This window comes from Micrasema longulum, unplaced genomic scaffold (assembly GCF_059751315.1).
Source record: "Micrasema longulum isolate JH-2025_06_02 unplaced genomic scaffold, ASM5975131v1 h1tg000494l, whole genome shotgun sequence".
In the NCBI taxonomy this organism is placed as follows: Eukaryota; Metazoa; Arthropoda; class Insecta; order Trichoptera; family Brachycentridae; genus Micrasema; species Micrasema longulum.
Window position 1 is genome coordinate 169,648 of NW_028277691.1, and position 24,555 is coordinate 194,202.

At 37.6% G+C, this 24,555-nt stretch overlaps 1 protein-coding gene and 1 non-coding gene across 14 annotated transcripts in view; both read left to right on the forward strand.

The window, feature by feature from the left end:
• LOC148281123 (uncharacterized) overlaps positions 1-24,555 on the forward strand; it is a 249,292-nt gene that overhangs the window by 119,101 nt on the left and 105,636 nt on the right. For all 13 annotated transcript variants that reach the window (XR_015822423.1, XR_015822422.1, XR_015822424.1 and 10 more), the window contains one exon: positions 14,022-14,613. Coding sequence is in view for 1 of the 13 variants with exons in the window: in XM_088227214.1 (XP_088083340.1) it covers positions 14,428-14,613 (186 nt within the window). In the remaining 12 variants the exon portion in view is untranslated. The remainder of the gene's footprint in view (positions 1-14,021; positions 14,614-24,555) is intronic.
• Positions 11,256-11,328, forward strand: TRNAR-UCG (transfer RNA arginine (anticodon UCG)). Its single transcript has one exon. It is a non-coding gene; the product is annotated as a tRNA-Arg (tRNA).

Here is a 24,555-nt window from a genome sequence, read left to right on the forward strand (position 1 = left end):
AATTGTAAATCGTTTTCCACCCTATATTTATGCATGAACGATTCATTTGGTTTATTTTAAAGCTAAGAATGCTTTGTTTCTTACACAAAACAGAAATAATTTGTCAGTTATGATGACCTTGCGTATTTTATTTTCTGAGTCGATTGAACATTTTAAGAAATCAAATAATATGTAACAATTTTTATGTAAATTAAATGGAACACAATATCCGGAACATTTCCAGAATATTGCAGCTCCATCGACTGCGTATGGCGTTTATTGTAAAATAATGTAGTTGATGGTGTAGTTAAACGTGCTAATGTAAAGTTACGGAAAATATTACCAACTTGTTTTCATTTTGCAATACTCTCGCGTTTTGCGCTTGTGCCTTTCGAATTGATCTAGTACATAAATACATATGTAATTTGAATCTCATTTTCATTACAGCATGTACCTATATCAGCATTCTAGCGTCACGTTTCTCCGGATAATACTCGGCGGAATTATCGCAACTCTTCCGCCACCAGCAACGATACACTTCGACTGTGAGGTGTGAGACATCCCGCCACACTTAACCAGCCAAGTATAGATTATTATTTAAAACAAACTTATTGTAATTCAGTAAAAGTACCCAAAATATTGTTAGTGACAAGACCCACCATGCTAACTTTACCAAAAAAGATCCATTAGAATCGGTCATATGAAACCCCATAAGTCAGGATTTTGGCGAATGTGACTGACTTGAAATGCACTTCATTCCGTTAAGAAACCTATATTTTATTGAAAAATAAAAGTTTATTATATAATTATAAATTGTTAGCTACTTTTTATTGGAGTTCGATTTTAAACATTTCATTCAGAATTTCATTGAAAAAACCGTTTTTTTACGAGTTCTGAAACATTTAAACTGACTGACTAATGGCGTTTCTCAAAAAATGACCAAATTAATTACACTATTACTGAATACTTAATACTTCTAACTAAACTACAAAGAACGGGAAAAAATAATAAATACATAATACCGCTTAAAGTTTTTTTTTATTCATTATATAATATAAACTTTTGATCGAATAGCCACTCTCTTTTTTCGCCTTGTCTCTCTTGGTAGCGTCATTTTAAAAACCGGTTGGAAACAAATTGAATTTAACTGGAACCACTTTTTTTTTTTACTCTTCTTATTTTTAGTATTTAATACTTTTCACGTACTCTGTGCCAAACTCTTTATTTTATAGTTAGATTGACAACACAGAACGCATCCGCAGTAATTTGATGTTGGATAATGTTACCTATGAGAAAATATCATAGTTTTATTTTACCATTTATTAATTAATAAGGGTCTATGAAATGCTAGCGAGTATTTTTTTTCTGTTGCTCATTAGTAGCATAAAAAGTATTTTTTTACTCCCGCGAAAACGGTTTATTGCAAATTTTGTTTGTGACCTTTTAAATTTAAATAGAACATCTTCACGAATCTTGACGTCACAATTGTCAAAACCAAACATGTCCCGTTTTTGTAGAGACATTTTTTTATATAATTTTATTTTAACAGTTATGTATGAAAACATTTCTCCACAATATCCATTTTACATATTTTTATCGGTATTCGTAGTAATAGATATTTTCCTTATTACAAAATAACTAACTACCAACATGATAAGTAGACTAAAGTACTCGTCCATCATCTTGCCGTAGTGTGGCCGTTTCCTCTCGAGCTAAAAGTGAAACTGCCTTATGAATCATTCAAGTATGCAAACGTGATTTGTACTGAACACTGTAAATTATACACTATACAGTGTAGTCTGCCTTTGCTCTGTACTCTGTACTCTGTTCACATTGCATCGAGTCATGATTATTAACCATTTATAGTCGCGTTCAGTTTTGCACGATTCAGAAGATGGTGCTCGGATCCGATCCGATTCTTCGTTGATAAGTCACTCTGTCACGACTGTGTCTCGTCCATCAGAAGTTAGAATGATTCTGATTGTTTCCGTCTGCAGATACGCACTGTGCGGTGCTCGTCATTTTCTCAATTAATCTCAATCTAGTCGAACATTTTGGATTAATCTTAAAATTTTTGAGATAGCAAAATCGACACAATGAACACTTAATAAAATACCCTATCTTGCAAAACTACATCATTCATTAATTAGGTAAATATCTCAACAATGTTTTTAGTATGTCCAAATGTTTGCAGACAGGCTGAATTTCCTCCCTAGGGAGTTATTCAGATCAGCAACAGAGGGAAAACATTTTTGAGAAGGGAATATATAAGTCTAGGCATTTACAGGGCCTATGCACTGTCATTGGCTGGTTTAAGTAGCCACTTTACACACTATGTAACATTCACCATTCTGCCTATGTTTAAACATGCCCATATCCTCAACCCTTCCACCTGTTGACTTTTGTGAAGTAAATGAGCTGAAACCTTCGACCGATTCACCTACTAGGCAACGCCTGAAAACAATTTTCCGATTTTTATACTCAGAAAGATAGAGGTAAATATCTACATATAAATAAATATTTTCTCTGTGTCCAGACATGAAAAATACAGTTCTGTGTGTGAAATAGAACAAGAACTTTGGACGAGTGTTTTCAATTCACTGGCTGTTCTCAGGTAAAATTAATGAATTATGAAACCTAATGCAGATAAGTCCGCTCCGTTGTGAATGGGTTGCCGCGTTCGTTTACTATTCTCGAGGTCCCGGGTTCAATTCCTGGCAGAGCGAGCGTGTAAACGTGATTTTTAAGGTTGTTTGGACTGCAATATTTTATTATTACTGGTCTGGCACCTGAAACGCAAGACTGATCACCTTACCTTGTCAATGCTGTGCCCTATGCACCACTAGGTGCAGAAAGCGGAATGATGGTAATGAAATATCTATCATACGAGTATTATGTAATTTCCATTTACCGCGAAGAGTAAAGAGTTAACAAGTCCATACAATAGCCAGAGCGTGATCTTACATTAATTTAGCACGCGGCACGGTTCGAGGGGTCTTTAACGCTGATAATATAAAATAACAATGTATGTGTATAATTATTTAAGTATATTAGGTACTCGGTGTATTATTCCGTTCGGCAGATTGAATCGAAACTAATTTTCCTCTCGTTCCATTGAACGCTACATTATGGCACACATAATCCGGGCTACAATTATTTGTATACTCGGCTGATCCTTTGGTGAAAACCCGCGCCTGGAAAGGCTTACACTCGAGGATAAATGTACCGGAAAAAGTAACTACTCTCAACACGTCACAGCTACGGCGACGCGCGACGGCGACGTGCGGTCCCGCGCCCGCGCCCGCGCCCTTACCTCGCCGTACCAGCCTACAACCTGCAGCCAGTGTACATTCACTGATAATATATTGAATTAAATGAAAGAGAATCGCTCGATCTTCTCAGTACCCCTTTGAATCTTACGACGCCGATTTCTATAGAAACATGATTTTTATCTCGATTAAGACTTTCTTTTGATTGATTCTAATGTTATTTTGCTTGAATAAATAAATAACTGCCTACAATTTTAGTAATCCGCATAGTACATAACCGTATTTGTATTTATTTATTGAAGGACACTCGATAATTGTCCGTTAAACCTACGAAATTTGTATGTTTGTATATTACAATAGCGAGTGTATGTATGACCATTGCATCGGTGTGTGAACTGTGAACCCGAGTAATATGATTTCATACAAAACGCATATAATCATATATAATACATCTCTTATACTATACATACGTATGTAGATGCGTAAAAATACTATAAACTTTATTTTTAATATTTTGAGCTTGTCGCAACGTTTGTAGACATTAAATGTATTTTACTGGTCCAAAAAGTTTTTAAATTCTTGAGATTGCAGATCCGCGCCCACCGTGACAACTCAGCCGCTCACTGCTCACTACTCGGCACTCTGTCTGTCTGTGTTGTTCTTGTCCCATAGAAGGGAAGTGGTAAATTACAAGTCTAAATAGTAGACTAACTCGAGAGAACCACGCGCCGACCATGCTCTAGGACCCGTTTCGTCCGTTCTAAGGTCTGAGAGATGGTAAGAACGATTAGGGTCTTTGCATAGGATTGTCTCTACTGTTGATATTAGGATAATGGTTTTTGCGAGGGATTCAGTATTATGACGAGAAGTAATTTCGCCTGAGTTCGATAAGGATCATGTTAGGATCTGTGTTAGGATTTTGCCAGTAGAGTCTTGATAATTTGATGTTCCTCTGCGATTTGGTATAGATACGTATTGCTTTTCTTCTGTTGCTTGAGTTTATGTTGTATAGGGAAAATTATTCTAATGTTTGCTATATGTATTTGGGTTTTGTGTCGCTGTTTGGTTTGTTTGTAATACTACGTTCTTCTTCCTTTCCGAGGCGGGGTCTGGAGCGTGCGGCCGCGGTCTCAATTTGGAACTAACACTGTATTCCTTTACTGTCATACTGGGAAATTAGAAAAAGGTAATTGTGCTGACCATGTGTATTTGATTGATCACAAATTTACAATACTGCAGTGAGGGGTACAATGAAAGCTTGGAAAGTTTCTTTATTTTGTTATTTTCGCGGTTTGATTGTACAGAAATATTACATTTTCGCTTAGTAAGTTTAAAAAAATTTATAGTGATATGCGAAACTGAAAAAAGACTCATGTCTTTATGAACAGTTTCGGGAAAGGGGTGGGTGCTTTTATACTCGGCACTCGGCACTCGGTAACTCGCCGTACGGCCGTATTCTCAGTACCTAGTCTCGGAGGATCCTCCCGTATAACCTCATCCGTCTTGCCTTTTCCTATGGATTTATATCTAGGATTATTTCCTACTATTGGAAGCTTGAACTTTTGCTCTGCATCTCGCATATCTGCACAATGGCAGTCGTCATTATTTACCTCAACTTTATGAGACTGATTTTCATATTTCGTTCGTGACAGCATAATAGTACTTCTGTATTGTTGTTTTTTTTAAAAAGGCGAATTTCAAATTGGTTAATCGTTTGATTGTATATAAATGTTAGAAACGCGTGGTAAATTGGTTAGTACATTCAGCTGTGCGTGTCAACCCAGGGCCCCGATTACAATGGGAAGTTAACATTTATCTTCAATTTTATCTACAAAGTAAAATTAAGTTTTCTTTATGAAAACCGGAATATGCATACAAATTTTTCTTCTAAACACAAAAATCGTTTTTTTTTATAGATACTCGATATAAATCTGTTAACATCCCATTGTAAACGGGGCCTAGGTTCGATTTCCGATATTTATTTATTTATTTATTTATCTTCTTTTGGGAAAAAAACAACAGTTTTTACATATATTGTATACAGAAAATAAAAATATATTATATAAACGAAAATTGTGAAAACAGTTCATATACATTTTCCACAGTTGTGTAAGCTATTGATTAAGTACATTACCGGCATCAAAATAAAAGCAATTTAACAATTAAGATATGCCGAACACTCGCCACAATATTTAGTAATCGTATTGAACTGGTGCCTGAATCACAAACTGATCAGCTTGCCTTCATTTATTAATTAATAAATAAAACGGAAATAGCTTCCATTCCGAATTAGCACGATGTATCGCAATAATTTAAAGGATTATTAGAAAAAAACCTCATTGGTAATTTTTTATTTATGGAGTTGTGCTAACGATTTGTTTTCTTTGTGAAAGTTTCTTCTCAAAAATATTTGGCTTTAAATCGGAAATAGGTAGGTAAGTACAATAGAAGCATTATGCGGAAAGGTTACAAGTAGAACCCATCTCCTTATAGTAGTAGGTATGAGGAGCTTCCATAATAATACGTCTGGAATAAATCCAATAGTGGGCGGGAGACGGGGAGGAGAAGCTATCCGTCTTGTCCTTATCTCGACCGCAATGCAAATAGGAATTATTATGGCCACTGTGGCTTTCTTACATCGCACCATATTGTGTTACGTAGTACGAGTGTAATAATGCTTGCTCTTATTATGTTTTAGTTTTTTTCATTTTTTCATTTTTATGATAGACATATTCGCGTTCCTGTGATTTACCCAAATGCATATTAATATTTTATGGGGCATTTTCAACGAGCTATAAATAACTCACCATTAGAAAATGTGAACCGAGTTGTGGTAAAAGCGGGGTGTGAACCTCGGACCTCTGATCCGTGAGTTCGCGACACTAGCCACGGGACCTCAACCCGGTTCTAATAAACAATCATTTTTATAAATTATTTGTTTTCCCCTCTGAGGACATCAGTTTTTCTCAATACCATGGACCAGTCTGATAATGCCCTTTTATTTTCTTCAATTAGTTATATTGGAATGAATCCGTAGCATGTGATAATAAAGTCAATTGCATATATTTAAGAATAGTCCAGAAACCGCATACGCACATCAAACAGAAGGCGACTAAACCACTCATAAATTAGTAGGTTTACGTTTTGACCCATTAGTTTCTTTGTAGACGTCGCTCAGTACGCAACTCCTCGTTTGAATTCAACTATGCCTGTTGTGTCCTTTTAGAGTGTAGAAATACTGCTAGGATCTTAAAAAAACAGGATTGGATCACATTTCATGTGTACTTAGCAAATGAATGTGTAAGTAGCAAATGAATTACTTAAAAACTGAATTGTTTTTCCATCTGTCAGATTGTCGAAGAAACAAAATGAACATTTCGTTAACGTTGCAAGGGTAGTATTTTTTTTACCCTACTTTGCTCATCTAATAAGAGAACTAATGAAAATTGGACCTCGGATTAAACGACTCTGTTGTGCATATGTGACCGACATTATCTTTAAAACATAAAATATTATTTAACATGATATAAAATATCCGTTGTATGTAAAATAAAATTTGTTTTATATTTTAAGTGTAAAGTTCATGAATTCAAATAATCTTATTAAATGACCCTTTACTTATCTCCTCTGTTGTGTCAACCAATATTTCTGCGTGCACAATAAAATTTTTGAGAAATTAACAGATTGCTTTTTTTTACCTTACATTTGTGTTAAAATAATGTTTTTCCCATCGTGCAACATTACGCGGCGGCATCACGAATGTGCGCGGTGAAAGTAGGGCATAGTGGGGGGGATTATTGTACACAGTCCGATGTATTCAAATATGATTCTACGCTCCTTCTGGACTATTCCTAATTCTATGGTCAATTGTTTTGCTTAGATTACAAATTTAAATAGTTATAATCAAATTCATTTCTTTATATAATCACTTTGTAAAGCGCCCTTGAGGTGTTATATTACGAAAATAGCCCTATATAAGTTTTCCATAATAATACTTTAGTCCGTCTAGAGTCTGTGGTTCTGGCTATATGACTAGCCTAGCTCCATTTCTGGTTGGCAACCACGTGGACCACATCAGTGGCCTTTGATCTCACTCTTATCCATGTGTTTTGTTGTTCCGTCTCCCAACGAAATACCCAGCATTCTCCTTTCCATAGCTCGTGTAAGTGTAAGTGATAGTGAAAAACACTGCTACTTAAATATTACGATTTGTCCAAATATTTAAATTTGGGGGAGCAAGTTCATATTGTTTTCATAAATAACTGTGTCAGAAAATGAGAATCGGACTGTGTTCTAGAGCGAAGTTCGAATCTCGTATTTCCGATCCGTGAGTTAGCGAAATTGCCGATGAAACCCACTAAGAAATAATGTGACACGCTAGAGTAACATATTTTCGCTGTTAAGATGCGAAAAGATTCAATAATTCGTAGTGAATCGTTAATTTAAACTGGTTAATAAAATTCATACGCGCACCTTACATTATGGCCTGTAGCCTCTATTCAGATCCAATAAATAATGATTTGATGAGAGGGTTTCGCAAATGATGCGACTGCGTATGCATAATGATATATAATTATTCTCCCCATTTCGTTATCCCACTGTTTAATCGAGGTGTTGGTATGTTTATGCATAACATTCGTTTTTAATTGGAATAAATGAAGCAGTACGCTCATAACTACAACTTTACCGAGAATAATTGTATTTAGTTGACTAAACTAAAATTCGTACCCATCGTTAAATTAATTTAATTTAATAAAAAACACGTAAGCTGCGTTCGGTCGTTCGATGATTGTATGATTATAGACATAAAAAAACGTGTCCATAATTTTACATCCCCGTTAGGGACAATGACGGATTTAAGAATATACATATAAAATTCGTATTAATAAACATAAAAACATCAATAATAATGATGCATTATCACGTATGTTAAGATTATATAATTATGTAGAAAGTAAGGTCAATATTGATATCTTTAACGATACATTTCATAATTATAGTGGAACTGTAACGCAATTTATAAAATCAAATAGTCCCTTATGTTAGTTAGGTAAAATAATGTGTAAAATATAATTAGTTGTGCATGTTGTGTTCACATATAATTGATAAACAATATCTTAACATAACAAATGGTGATTATTATACCAATGTCATAAGTATTGTTTATGAACCGTAATAAAATAAAATAAATCAATTTCAAGAATGATTATAGTAATTACAAAATTTTGAGTTTGTCCAGATGTTTGTAGAAAAGAGACTGGATGAAACCCCTTCGGGAGTCATTGAGATTAACAAATTACAACAATCTGTTAATGTCTAGATTTCCATATTCCCCTCTCTAAAATGTTCTCCATCCCTGTTGTAATTTGTTGATAATAGTCATATTTTCCCTAATGCGCACAAAGCGATGGCTTTCGTTACATGATCTGGAATATCTTAAAATCCTATTGGCTTCTATCATCTGCATCATATTATAAATATGAGGTGCGAACTTGAATATTGCAACGAAGAATTCATTGTATTTTGCGTGCTAATAATGTATTTTTGGTATAATTCCAAAAATCTTTCTTAGCACAACAAATATAGCGGGTTATTAAATATTTCCGTCCATACCCCGTCAAGTATTGGGCTAATTTGTCATTTGTTCCGAATGAATTTTAGTTCGATATCGATTGCGCTGTGTTATTACAGTCCGACCCTCGCGCCCCCGTCGCGGGCGCGGGCCGGGGCGGGGGCGGGGGCGGGGCGGGCGGCCGTCAGTCTCCGCGATTCCATTAACGAAAATAGCCGGAATTATAGGTTCAGCCGATGGCCCGCCACAACTATAATGCTGTTTCCATATAATAAACTACTTTTATCGTCCTCTTGGCGTCTCGCTGTCTTGGCTAGAGACGTGACGTCACCCTTCGAGAACGTCTACGTTCGAATTCTCAATTTCCACTGAAATCACATGTTTTATACCCAAATACGTATTTAATGAAAAGGTCGTATCTAAATTTTTTTTAAATACATGAGCATTATTCAATCTTATATATCTTGGTGAACTTATTCGTTGAGATTAACAAAGTTATAAAACTGTCTCCACATCTTCGGTAACTACAAATTTCTAAAAATTGAGAATCTGGAAACAAATAATCGTTTAAAAAGTCAATAAAAATATGTCGTATTTTACAAATACAAAAAATAATGTTTTATAATATTCTGCTTGTCGTTTTATTTAAATTTTTGATTGGGTGAGCTTTTAACTTTAAAAGTGCAATATGTCACAATTCGTGTCAGTGCGCTATGTAGCTGCAAGACTTGTTGGGATATTTACTGTGCAGCGCCCTTGAGGTGATTTTTACAAAAATGGCGCTTATAATAATAATGATAATATTTTTAGTTACCAACTTGTGCCAGAAACCCGACGATATATAACTTATTTTTTATGTCTACTGGTTTGTATGAATAATTACTCCCGGTAAAAGTTTTGATGCCAGAAAATCACTTCAAACCAAATTCTTTTTTTTTTTCAACCAATCAACAGGCTTATAAGAGCCCTGATAGATTGCCATTAGGATATAATATAATACAATGCATTCACTTAACCCAAAAAATCTTAGAATATATTTTAATGTATAATGGATATAGTCATGGCATAGCTAGCCGGACATGGAAAGTGTGTCATCTCAATTGGGGAGTGATAACACCGCTTGCTTCTTGAATGCTCGCCTTTGCTGTAGGAACAAATCGACATTACCGTTTAGTGAGATTTCGCTAACTGTTCTGAGGATCCTTGGCAGAGAGGAAAAGAATCCGACGTCGGTTCAAAAATGTAATAAAAAATAAGCTGAAGAAGACAACATCAAGAGAAAGGATATCATGGGTATCTACATAGTTAGATATTATTGCCAATATCACTTGAAAATAATGTAGTAAGTAAATTCGTGAGTAGACTTAGTCGGTTTGCAGTATACCCAATACCTCCATACAGATATGTTTTTTTTACTTAAGCATTTACAATCTCGCCCGCAACCTCGGTTTGATTGGTACGATTTCACAGTTTGGCATTATTGTGTTCGCCGAATAATGTAGGAAGAAGCTTTGTTTCCATCGGAGACTACGTCAGTTCCAGAAGTGAACGCCTGAGCCTGTTACCTTGGCCGGCCGGTCGACTAGCTAATGCAGCACTAATAATCCAGCTCGATTGCACGCTGAATAATATTTCATTTTCATCAGTGTTATTACCTTGTACCCTTCCGGCGTTAAATAGATTTGTGTCATATTATTTTACATGCATTATGTTGTGTATTTATCGCTGAAAATCATTATTCTAGTGATTTATTTTGCTGTTTTATAGTTAAACACCGTTACTGTATTGTACATATTTATGATAAACTTATTCGTATTTTTCTCGTTCGGTTAGATTATTCGAATTCTACAGTTTCATCTGCTCCGTTATTATTTTTTTTGTTGACACGTGTTTTTTATAAAACCATTTTTTGTTTTATAATTGTCCGTACTTCCGTACACTGAAGTAGAATTACTGTTTTTTTTCTTTAATTCATTCGAATGTTCTATAATTGCTTATATTGTATCATTAAAATGACAAATATAATATAAACGGGTTTCTCTACAAATTTAATATAAACGAATATTCACCATACCTGGAATGTTTCCAGATAACGAATTTATAACATTATATATTTAGGCACCGCGACATTATTTGGTTATTTTTATGGTTCTTATCTCTTTTGTTGTGCTTTAAACAGTGATACTGCGATATCCCGGGTAAATGGCGTGTTAAGCGATAAACATATCCTGTATGTTGCATTCGTGTTGAATAATGAATTTTATTCAGCAACTCGATGTAACACTCATCGCTCACCGGTCGCTTAGATACACTTCGTAGCAGCCCGACACGCTGTTTTACATTAGTCCGGCCCGTATTTCGAACCGCCCGATAGTGTTGACCGCCATCGGTCATTCGAAGAATCGTTCTCAAGTGCCGTCTAGAATATATCGTTTGTCTCGATAGCTCAGTGGTGAGAGCGCCTCGCTTCGACGCGGGGAGACCCAGGTTCGATTCCCGGTCGAGACCCATTTTCCTGATGATACTTGAAACTGTTCTTCCGCGCCTAAAACAATGGAGAGCAGCGCTGGATGTTGAAATGATGTTATTCGTCTGTCGGCGCGATAACTCGGGGGGCGTAGCCTCCTCGCGGAGCGGTGTCCCGCAGCGTAGAATGCGAAGAGCGGAATATAGCATGCAGCGGTGTTCTCTGCAGGCAAAGCCGCGCCATTGTCTCAACTCTATGCGCTTTGGGAATAATTGATGGCAACTGCAGAACTCCACTAACCCCGGCACGCTGGTTTTTTATTGTTCTAGTCTGGCCTGCTTCGGTACCGGCCGCAGCGGCCCGAAGTCGTCCATTCACTATCGACGCGCGATGGAACCGGCACCTGGCACTCTGTTAGCTTTATAGGACAATAAATAAGCGTTGATTGCCGACGATACCGTGAGCCCTGGCCCCGGGACCGGAACTGCTCTAAATGCAAATTTCTCCGCAATTACTGAGCTTTTTCACGTTAAATAAATCTGTTCCCGGTTCTGCAATTACCCCACTAATGTTTCCCACAATATAAATGAAGCTGTAGGCAAATCGTGTTTTTAGCGACAATTCCGCATCGGCCAGCTGATCGTAACGCGGATGAGATATTTTAATAATTATTTATCAATCCATAGATTTAATAACAAATTAGGTAATAATTTTACTGTTTATGCATTCGAGCAATTTTTCGTATTAAATAGGAATAAAAAAGTCTAATAGCGATAAAAATTGTACTGTTTTAAAATATTTTGCATTAAAAAAAAATATGTACAGTAATAATCAACCAACAAAATTTATTGTAAAAAAAGGTCCAACCATAGCCGAAGTAATTCACATTACTCCGTGTACGAAGTTAAACACCGAGCCAATTGTAGTTCGTAAGTCCCGTAAATGTCTGGACATCATTTTCCTTTCGAGATAAAAAGTTATCCACCTCATATTTATTTTCAAATATTCTCATTAAATACGATCATTTATTTTTGAGTGGTTTAAATCTAGCGGTAAAAATACGTTCGAAGATTTTCTGTCGTATCGTGACTAATGACAACAATGGGTAATTATTTATTTCATACATACCTAACAATTATATAATAATTTCTAATTTGCAGTATCTTTCGCTTGTGGCCAGTATGAAATTTTCACAAAATTACGAAATGGCAATGGCCAAATAATCCGAAGCAGAAAACTTAAAAAGACAAACGGTCCACTCTTTAGTAACAAAGTTTCCATAAAGATTATCTCTGTCGCTCTCCGCCTTCACCCTCCGCCCTTCTTGCCATTCCGCGTCGCATATTCAAACTCGGTTAATCTTCTCAAAGGAATATTCTACTTTTTAGGAATGGCAATTAAACGTTTGTTATTCGTTGTTATATTTTTTATTTTATTTTTTAGAACATAATTTTCTACGTCTATCGTTGCTGATCTTTCGCGGCAGAACGCCGATACATTGTATTGCATAGATTTACTATTATCGGGTGCACTGCGTGGAAGATCGGTTGTTCCGTCGGCGGACCTGGGCGGACCGCTCGCCTTCGGCGTCTGTTCCGTTCTCCGCGCGCGGATCTTCCGTCAGCGTCTAATCGGCAACGCCGCATTGCATAGTTTCTAATGGGATGCGCCACATTCGGCGGACAGCCGGCGTCGAACATGCACTTACGGGATGATTGACACCGAACGATTAATTTGAGAGGTTCAGAATTAAGTTTTCCTTTGGGATTCCAGAGACAAGTTTAGCGGCACATCGAATTATTGATTTCCCCCACTTTCCTATCTGAGACATTGTTCCAATTCATGAAGGTACTGGACATTTTTAAAAAAAGAGTCATTGACACATTTCTGGTCGTGCGGCTACAAGAGCAGATCCCGGCGGAATGCTCGTACGAAGTTTTCCTGTAATTTGAATTTGAATATGACATATTTATGTATCCATTTTACTTCCACGCTGCATAAGGCTCCATAACCGACTGATAATCAGCCACGGAATAATATAATGTGGCCGCTCGTTCGTTTGCGGATTTACCGCGACGGAAGATCGGCGACGGGTTTTTTTTGCTGTGTGGCGCTATCCAAACCAAATTGATGAACAAAATAATTTCAATTTCCTTTTATCCAAAAATATTTACTGACCTACTCATACTCATAATGATGCATGTGGTTTATACGTACAACTATCCCCTTGTGTTCTCACTCCTAGGGTTCACTCTATGTTTCGAGCCAAACTGCGAACTGCAGCAGTCGCAATACAGCGGGAGGCAGCAACACCAGGACACCGAGCATACGTCTATTACTTGCATTTCCCAACTTGCCCTGTAGTAATTTACTTAAAATAATTGCTTTTTTTTTGTACGCACTCGTACTTTAATATAATGTAGTGATTATTTTAATTTATATGTTATTACGTCCCAAAGTAGTAATGATTTATTCTGTCGTTTGGTAATCGTACAACTTAACCAGTTCCAATCCCAATAATATGTATGCATTATGTTTATCGCTTTGTGCGTAGCATTAACAAGTCAGCGAATAACACGAATATAATTGTCTCGGTGCTGCTCTCGCGTGTGTCGCTCAACACCCTCCGCAGTGGAACCCTCTATGCTAATCTAATGCCCTAACATCGGTATCAGTGTGGACCGTAAAGCGGCGACCGGCAGTGACAGTAACCTGTATGTTTTGTTGTTCGCAGAGCCGCCCGCACCAGCTTAGCTTGACCGGCCAGCAGGCCGCAGCCGCTTCCGACAGTTCCATTAGCCGCTTACAGCTACCAGCTACCCCGCTCCCGCCAAGAACGCCACGCGGAGTCGCGTGCGACCGTAACCCGCCACCGCTTAGTGTCGAGCAGCCCGCGCGAACGACGAAACATAATATTCTAATATCTATTTTTACGTAATACTTTTGTAAATTTAAATAATACGAAAATATATATTTTTACGAACGCTGAAAGTAACAATAACTAAGACTTTACGATAATAATAATAATTGTAACGTAATTATAGTGTTTGGAAAGTTTTACAAGATATCTATAGTTTAGAGTGAGTGAGTGAGTGGGACGGGAAGAGCGGAGAGGAGAGGAGAGAACACCTCCAACAGTCATGGCCATGGTGAGCATGAACAGCTTGCTGAACGGGAAGGACTCTCGCTGGCTGCAGCTGGAAGTGTGCCGCGAGTTCCAGCGGAACAAGTGCTCCCGCTCCGACACGGAGTGCAAGTTCGCTCACCCCCCCGCCAACGTGGAGGTGCAGAATGGCCGCGTCACCGCATGCTACGACAGCATCAAGGTCAGTTCCTTCTTATTTTCTTCATTTTGTGATTAGTTCCTCTTATGGTGTCATTTTGACTCAAAGTTTGCGATTTCATGTAACGTGTGCTTTATGGTATTTTACACCTCCCCCTTTTATATGTCTTCAGTTAACGAACACGCCATAAGCGTAAACCAGTTCTGTGAGTGCCGTCATCACGCGAAATGAGATGACACTTAGGCCGAATGGGCCATGTACGGTATGCGAGTTCACTTTACGACGAAAGATGGACCCCGTAAAGAGAACATTTATCGCTACTTTCAATATCATTTTACACCCAAAGTGTCGCCTATCATACTCATTTTTACAACCGGACTGTTTCTTACGTTTTCACCTGAATGGCTTTTCTCGTAATTTTACTTTTTTGCGAAGGTGTAAACTCTACTTAAAGCATACTCGTACGTCACCAAGGTAATACTGAAGAATCTTAAAAAGTAAAAAGCGTTTTGGACTTTCCCTGTAAGACCCTGAAGACACTGAAGACGGATCCTCCGTTTTGCTGTCCCGCGCTTATTCCTGTCTCCCGCGGTCCTGGGGTCACCGCGCTACCACCGACCGCAGCGCCGCCGACCGACCGACACCGACGCCGACGCCGACGCACGGACGGCCGAGTAATTACATTTCTCTACAAAATAAATGTGGAGGTCGTCTCTACTCTTCACCCCTCAGAAGGGAATGAGATGTGTTTTTCGATTCGCTTGGAACGAAATAAGTTTAACCCCGGCTAGTGTACATAAAGTTAGCTACGTACACCTGTCGTAATTTATTACCATCTTTCGCTCCGCTCCCAGCCCGTTCCTCCAGAAACACTTCGCTTAATAAGTATCCCCGTTTTTAGGACACCGAGTAACAAAGTATGCTTATTTCTCTTTAAAAGAAATGATTTACGAATTAATCCGTTTTTATTTTCTACCATTTAGTGAATTTTGCCATTGCTTTACAGAATCTGATTTTGTATTTTAAAGTCAAACTCCTCACTCCGCCTCCGCGTCCACTTTCGTCCGGATGCCGGATTAAACTTTTACCCTTCAGTTTGATTTTGCATATGAGTTGTTGCATCTAAGTTTTATTACTTTGACCTTAGAATCTCGCTAGGATACAGCATTTTAGAACATTTCTTGTCGCCGCACATTTTTCCATGTATTTGTTTCAGAATAAAAAATATCCTAAAACACTATCAAATAACCATTGAGATATTTCGTTTTGATAAACTTACAATACTATAGTGCAATAATTAAAATACATACGTGTACACATGATATATTAACATACAAACGCGCGGCCTCCGTGGTGTGATGGCCAAGACACATGACTCACGCGCGGAAGCTCTCGGGTTCGATTCCCGGCGAGAACACCAAAAAAAACATTTTTTCTAGCCTGGTTGTCCTGTCCTGTAATTCACCACTGGAATTGGGCCTCCTGGTCTGTTGTAGTTTTTTTTTAACTAGTAAAATCATATAATAAACTCCAATTAATATTTTCAATAATTTGTTACGTTATCTTTTCTCCTTTAACTTACTCTACTAAGGTGAACCATCTAAGTCTTAGTATGCGACAGACCTAGAGCCTCCTTTATTTTATTCTTCGGCCTTGTTCTCTCCACTGCTGCATAAACGCGTCTTCCAACTCTTCGAAACGTCTCCACTCTCTCCTATCACCCGCTTTTACCATACATGTTATGTCCCTCCCTAATATCTATTATTTTAATGTTATAAATTGAGTTGATCTCTTTCTTGTTTTGGGCACTAAATCGAGAGATCATAAATAGCGCTTTACTTTTGATTTTATCTAGTATTTTCCGTTGCTTATTTCTCTAGCGCATTACTAAACTTTTCGCTCCGTGTTTATGTATTATACAGTCGAGGAACGCGCACATATTTTGCACTAGCGTGAAACTACCTCTGTTTTAAAGGCGCCTACGGCAATAATTCACCTCGGGAAGCTTTATGTATTCGAGGGACTTTATCCCACCCCCCACCCCCCACCCCCCTTAACGCGGTAAACGCAATATTGTAGAGTCCTTGATACCGTGCCGCGGAGACGTGGCGGGCCCGGCGCGGTGCCGCGGCGCATCCCATGCAGTCGGAAGGCAGTATCCAGCCCTCGCGTACCCGACTCCGGCCCGATAAGGCGCGTCGTGGCGCGGGCGAGAACGCGGGGCGGAAGCTTTCCTTATCGTCGTAGCACCATGCACCATAGAGCTGTAATGGCGGCTTTTATCCGTAAACTTTGCATTTAAGACTTGCATTTCTTTGTCTGCGTCTTTTCTGTTTTTTCGCTGTTATCAGTAATTAAAATTGGCGCATAATAAATTGAATTGAAAACCTACTAATAATACAAAGAAGCCAAGAGGCAGAATTGCGGTGTGTTAGATGCAATTGAGAAAAATCAGATTTAATCTGATTTTTCTCAATTGTTAAGCTAGTATTTTAGTAATTTCACCATTACACGTGACTCACTAATACTGAATAATAATATGATAGGTCTATTATAAACATTGCCTTTTGGCCGCGAAGAATTACGTATGTACATAAACTTTGCAATAAAAACAATAACATTTCGCAACCTCTGAGCTTCGATCATTTCGCAGACAATGACAATGATCGGCATCCTAGATAATAGAGACGTAAAGGAGTTCCCGGTTGATCGCAGGCCAAGCCGAGTCGAGCAATTGGCAGGCCAATTTACCGGCGCGGCCGTCTCAATTATTTACCGGTCAATCAAGTGGCACATTCCGCGTGTCCATCGGTCCACGAGCCCGCTGCCCGCAGTGTCCACACACTCCACACACTCCACACCGCCTGACCCCGACCTCGCTGTGCGGCGCGTCACCCGTCTCGCGAATTCCTACGCTCTTCTGAAAATAATTTTACCGATCTAAAAAGAATCTCGCTCATCGGCCTCAAGAAATTCATCAATTCAATCCTTCGTCACAGATCTTTTTATGTGGCGTTATTAACTTTCCGTGTTTATTTTTAGCCTAAAAACATATCGTAAAACTTGCTCGACATACTGTTTTTTTATTTTATGAATATATTTTTGTAAACTCGTCATGATTAATTCCTGCATCTAGAAAAAGATATAATACTGGATATTTTTTATCCATCGCGTCTTAGATCTCAATCCAGACTATTTTTTATATTTATTAAAAAAAAAAAGATTCCTAGACGTCGACGCGTCGCGCTTGACAAGATCTTCCTATACTATAATACTACAAACCACGCGCCGCGTGACTAATCGCTCCTTATACATTTCGACAGCTCCGATGTTTATATTTAAATTTATTTAAATCTACACTTGCCGATCATATCGAGAAAGATTTATTTAATCATGACGATAATAATATGTGCACTCGCGAAGTTCTCTCGTGTGTCGTATGTGGAATTGTGGAGTGGGTGTTTTCCTTTCCAGACTCGCTCTGTGCTGTAGTAACCATTAATCCGCAGTCCGCACTTCGCGCTACTCTCCCACGCGCACTTGTTCCATTAGAGGCGCCATTTTAAATTGTAATTGTGTTTTTTTGTCCAAGGCTGTGGCTCTGATACCGATACCTCTCGCCATACCGACCATTCCCAAACAACTCAGTCGAAAGTGAAAATTATGCGATCGGGGCACGTCAAACAGGATTCGGTCCGAACGAGAATATCCAATTCCTCGTGTTAGGCTTTCAGTCATCGTACGGCGTTTTCGCTCGATCTGATTTTCAGGCGACTAGCGGTATAAATATCTCGATTTCGTTGAGGTGTTATTATTATTTTTTTAATCGTTATATATCATTATATTACGCGCGATGTGAGATGTACCATGGTGTATCCTTGTGTTTATTCAAATCGGTATCCATGATACCGGAGGACTAGAGATTCCTGGAGGATATGCAATCACCATTCGTGTGTCACGCGGTGATCTAACCCGTCTACCCGTCAGCGTCAGCGTCAGTCCCGACTCCCGAGTACTAGCCAGATAGCGTGGCCGGCTCACTCTCACGCCCACGGCAGCGGCAGCGCGTTCGTAATGTTACTCGTATTATCATAATATTACATTCTCAAGAAAATATTTATGTATTTTATCGTGCGTGTCAAAACGCAAGTTCTAACGAAAGACGATCTTGGCTATGACTCCAAAATGGTTTTGCTCCCTATCTTATTTATTTTACGGTGTTTAACGTACGAGTATGTATTTATTTAAAAAATCGTTTTTTTGCGCTTAAAGTACGCCTCAATGAACGGTCGACGCATTGACTACCCCGTTGCTTTACTGCTTTCTGTCTGCTTTATACTAGAGACTAGACATTAATATATTATGTACGTATATTCACGAAGTGTGCGGTTATATGATGGAATACGCGAGGCTGTGCAAGTTTAATTAATTCGTCTGAAGTTTATTAGCGGTCTGTACTCTGACTCGGTTACAACTCCAATGTACGTAACGCCAAATCACCTAACATTTGTAATTGATTCAGTGATAGATATGTCTACAAATTAATTTGAATACCCAACAAGTTTATCAAATTAACTTTTTAGTAAAAAGATATTTTAGAATCTCTTTTTGTTTCTCTCTCTCGACTAGCCAATTGAGTTGTTATTCGATAAAGGTGACTTAAAATCATTATGCAGGTACCAGATACAAAATTTAATTATTTACTTAAATAAAAATATGAAAATATTAAATATTGTCATTGAATTATAATATGTTTTGCACAAATCATCATACCGACATCTGAAGGTCGGTCATTCTATTTGTAATTATAATCCTAATCAAATATAAAAGAATATCAAAATCGGATAGTTAAGAAATTATAACTAATACTAATATATAAACAATAAACATTTCAAATGTCCAAAAAACACTAGTATTGTTACAATGAATACATTATTACAGTAAATTCGTATAGTCTTTACCCTACTACTGCTGCTACTTTATGTGCTCTACATTCCTAACTCACTCACTCACATAATATCCAGTATATTGTACCCAGCGTTTTAATAATACGTAATTATGTATAGGTATATGAGATAAACTTTCGACAATATACGAATATTTGAAAGTAGTGTCCATAGTTGTTGTTTTGTATAAAAGATCCGCATTTTAAATGTAAAATAAATAAATCACAACTGGATCCGGAAAGTCACGGCCATTGTGCATGTTTTATTCACCAGCTCGAGGTTTCGGGGTCACCGAATGTAAATAATACATGGAAACATGCACGTTGTACTTTATACATTATGAATCTGTTTTGGAAATTATCCACTACTCTTTATTGTAAACTATTCGGAACACCACGAATCTGTAACCGAATTACTAGTGGCTCCTTCCTATACCTCTACTGCCCACTACATAACTACGTTGTACGTTGTACGTATCGACCACCGCGGACTGGCGAACTATGTCATCATAATAATGCTATGTATTGTATTTTATTTTTATTTTATTTTTCTCATAAAAGCAAAACACGTTATAGAATTTATACAATGGTTTCGGATCCTCTCGCAAAGTGTCAAAAGTCTGTTCTTAGAGTAATAAATATAAAACCATATCGCTATCCTTCAGAGCAACTCTTTAGAGGATTTAATGTTTTGGTCGTTAGACAATTTTATGCCAAAACAATAATAATTCATTATCACAATAATAAAATTATACTAACAAACCTGAACATCTCATTAACATAATACATTCTATGATCGTTTTGATTGATTTCTTTACCTTTTTGATTACAATTAAATTAATGTTTTTTTAATATTTTTCCTTTTCCCTGATTATTTTCGTTTTGTTAATACGTATGTTTGGCACGACTATGTGCATGCTTTCTAACAGTCGTTGTTAGCCATCGAAAAATGCGAAATGACATTTAGAGGTTGACAGTGGCGAAGACGGGCGGTCGGAGGGGCGGCAGGCGCATGGGAGGGGGAGTGGGTAGACGTCGATTGTTGTTTGCCTCGTGGAAATAAGTTTTTCATTTCCTGCAGCTGCAGCTGATGGCGTCGCAACTGCGGCCATCCTGGTTCGCGAGGGTGTACGCGGCGCGTCCGTTCCTACGCATAACACTGTAGAGTCTAGACGATCGGACCCCAGATTCCCGTCACATAGTCTCCCCCATCTTACTTGACGTCTATCTGGCACTATTGTGCAATTCATTTTTTATCTTATCAAAACAAATTGTACTAAAAATAAATTGTATTGATACATCATCATCATTTCCCTATCTGCGCCCAGTGATGCATAGGGCACTGTATTGGCACTCAAATTGCAGCATATCTACTTTTTTTTACACGGAAGCTAAGATGATCTATCTTGCATATTCTGACTTGTTTTTTCCGGTTTACTAACAAGCTAATAAACTAATATACCCTATCGCCGTCAGAATTAGGAAAATTAGTTTGAGGGTGACAGACAAATTGAATGTATATACTTTGGTTGCTCTGACGCGATAGGGGCATTGAAAGCAGTAAATGTAAATTAAAAATTTTGCAATGTGCGGATCTGCAAATAGGCCAAAGACCTTTAAAACGGATCCGAGTAAGTGGGTAGGGCAGGGCTTTCAATGTCTCGCATGTTGCAATAACAAATCACCTTTAAAACCTAAATGTCACGTCCACCGTGCCAGAAATCGAACCCAGGACCTCAAGAGTGGCAGGGAAACGCGCCAACCACTACACAACCAGGTGGACTTATCAAAGACAAAACAAAGATCAAAAAAAGAAACAAAGACCTAACTATGTTGACTAAATGGACAAACACAAACTTACTTACACTTAATGAAAAAAAATGCAATATTATCCACTTTGAAACTAGAAAAAAATGTCATAAAGTAGATGCTTACATAAATAATGAACGACTTACTGAAATTGAACATGTTAAATACTTAGGACTAACAATAGACAGACAATTAACATGGACAATTCATATCAACAATTTGATTAGCAAAGTGGCGACATTATCGAGTCTTTTTTTAAAAATCAAAAACTTTGTTCCAAAAACGGAAAAAATTCTAATGTATGAAGCCTATGTAAAAACTAAAATATGTTATACGCAACTATTATGGGGAGCGGGATATCAAAATGACATAAACAGACTACAAAGACAACAAAATAAAATATTAAAGTTAGTATATGACCTTCCCTATTTAACTGCAACTAGAGAACTTTTTAAACAAACTAAGCAATTAAATATAACTGAACTCTTTCAACTAGAATCATTAAAATTTATCCATAAATTAGCCACTTATGTAATTGTAGACGAAGAACTAAAACTAATAAAAAATTGTAGTCAACATGGACATAATACGAGAATATCAGACAAATACCATATACAACTTTCTAAAACAAGACAAGGACAATCAAGACTAATGAACCAGGGACTGAAATTATACAATAAACTACCAGACAAAACTAAACAAAAGACTCAGACAAACTTTACAAAAGATGTAAAAAATATTATTTTGAACAACAGAGTATAAATGAAAAATGTATATATTATTTTATGTAAAATGAATGTTATAATCCGTAAGGGTTTATAAATAAATTTTCAAATAAAAAAAAAAATAAAAAAAATAAATCTTCACTTGATTTTCTTTTTCAGCATTTTTACCTGAGAGTTTCTATCGAGTCGATAACGCTCGTCCAGTATATCAATTACAAACAACTATCGACGTCCTAATAAGTGACGTGATAACAATTTTTCACCATAATTAATTATCGTATTCGCGATCACAGTGGAACATCCGTGAACACCTAATATTAATTGTCAAAATATTTACGTTTCGCGACGCATAATCCTGCTGCGCAATCACATATTTAAATTTCACCGGTGTAAATATAGAAAATATTCAAAAAGTGCTATTTTTATTTATTTATTTATTACAATATTTGAGTTTGTCCAAATGTTCATAGACAAAAGACTGGATTTCACCCCATGACAGGTCATAAGCCCTGTAAATGCCTTGACTTCCATATTCCCTTATTTAAGGTATTCTCCATCCCTGTTGTAATTTGTCAATATGAATTTATTATTTATCATGTTATTTATTGCTTTTAGCCGGCGGTTGGCAAGCCAAATGTCAAGAAAAGCAGTTGCCGTAGTAATTTAATTTTCACTCGTTTGTATTAGATACTCCTTACTATTTTGCAAATGCAATATATTTCGCCAATGAACTGTATTTATTTACGAGGAAAACCGAAAACAAACTGACACGAGCGTTGACTTATGACTGCGATAACTTAAGCATGTTCATTATTGTCCATTGTGATCGCTCAAATGCTTAGCATGTTTTAAGCACGTCGATAGTTGTTTGTGATTGAGCTACAGGGTTCTAGTTATTCTTCACACCCGGAACTGTATTCTGAATAGCGCACATCCGAGTTACGCAATCCTCTCCTGCCCCAAAGTTGCACGATGACGAAGAGCGCGCGCTGAATGCGCAATGTACACAAAGCTCGCGGGTATAATCGAAGTTTGATGGCATCGTAATAAAGAATTATCCATCTGTTTCGCGGGTTGCCACAATTATCGCACTCAGCTGCCGCCGCCGGCGTCGTGTCGCTGATTAATTAAGGGAGTCACCTAAGTTTAAAGAGGATTGATGGGTAATTAGTAATTAGTAATTACGAGCGCTCACGAGGCCGAAGCCAGAAGGAGTCGGCCGTCCGTCGCGTCCGTCCGCGTCCCCCGTTCACTTCCGTTAAGTGGTTGCTAAAATATTACGACGCTCGCTGCGTTGTGGATGAACATATTTGTTTCTTAGAGCGAACAAAGCAAATTTATTTTTATTTATTTCATGTTTTTACGGTGTATATTGTCGGGTTTATTCTTATGGAACTGTATTTTCCGACGAACCTTATAACTTTGTGGGTGTAAATTTTAAGCCATCGTAGGATTTGTTTTGACAGTCGTCACGCAGATCTGTATTGTTATCTTCAATAACCATTTATTATGCCCTATTTACCAGCTCCCGCTTTTTTATTTGCGTATTCGCGCTTACTATTATACGCGATAACCTTTAGGCATTATTTCTCTTTGTTTTTAAAATGATTGTTTTATTTAAACAATGCCAATCCAGCCAGTCGACAAAATGTTTCCAACCAATCGGCGTATTTTTATACTCGTCGTTAATCACTCCGCGATCCCTACAGAAATATGCAAATCGGGTGTTCGTTCACGCGATGTCCGAAAACTTTCTTAGCGCGCGACTTGAACTAGAATCGACCTAAGAAGTTCAATAAAAGCGTAGAGTTTTGTCACAATGGGTCGATCTCATTTGAATATTATGCTAAGCACTAAACACACGGGTCGGGCGTTGGGTCCCCCGGGCGGGCCAACGGTCACCGCGAAGGTCCTGCGACTTGACCTCTGCACCCCGCACCCTGCACCCTGCGCCCTGCACCCGACACTCGGCGTATTCGTTCATTTGCATTACTTTGCTCTCCTCGACTTTTCTTAAGGGGTGATCTTAGCATTCATTCATACATTATGATAATTTTATTATTTTCTCACGTTTAAAATTCTTTTACTTAACCCGTATTGTTGACTGATGAGATTTAAAAATCTCATTTGAATTCAACTATCTCAATCCAACGCCAACGGTTATTTTTTGGTGTCTTGTCGAATTATTTAATGTGTCGGACGTTAAAGCATATATTACACTTGTTATTTATCTTTATAAGTTTTTAAAAACTAAATGCGAACATTATACAAATTTGAATGACTCGATAGCTTTAAAAAAATATATCAAGCGTTGTTTCTGCTCTCCCGTAAGCCTCGCAAAATCTAGGTTCGATAGTAGACGTAGGAACCGTCGATTTGACAGTACTTTTTATTCCAATTAGTTCATTATTCTTTTACTACCACGATGATAATAATTAAAATTAATGCCATGTCGTCCTGGAATACACTTTTTACTTTTTTGAATGTTAAGTCGTTGCGTTAGAT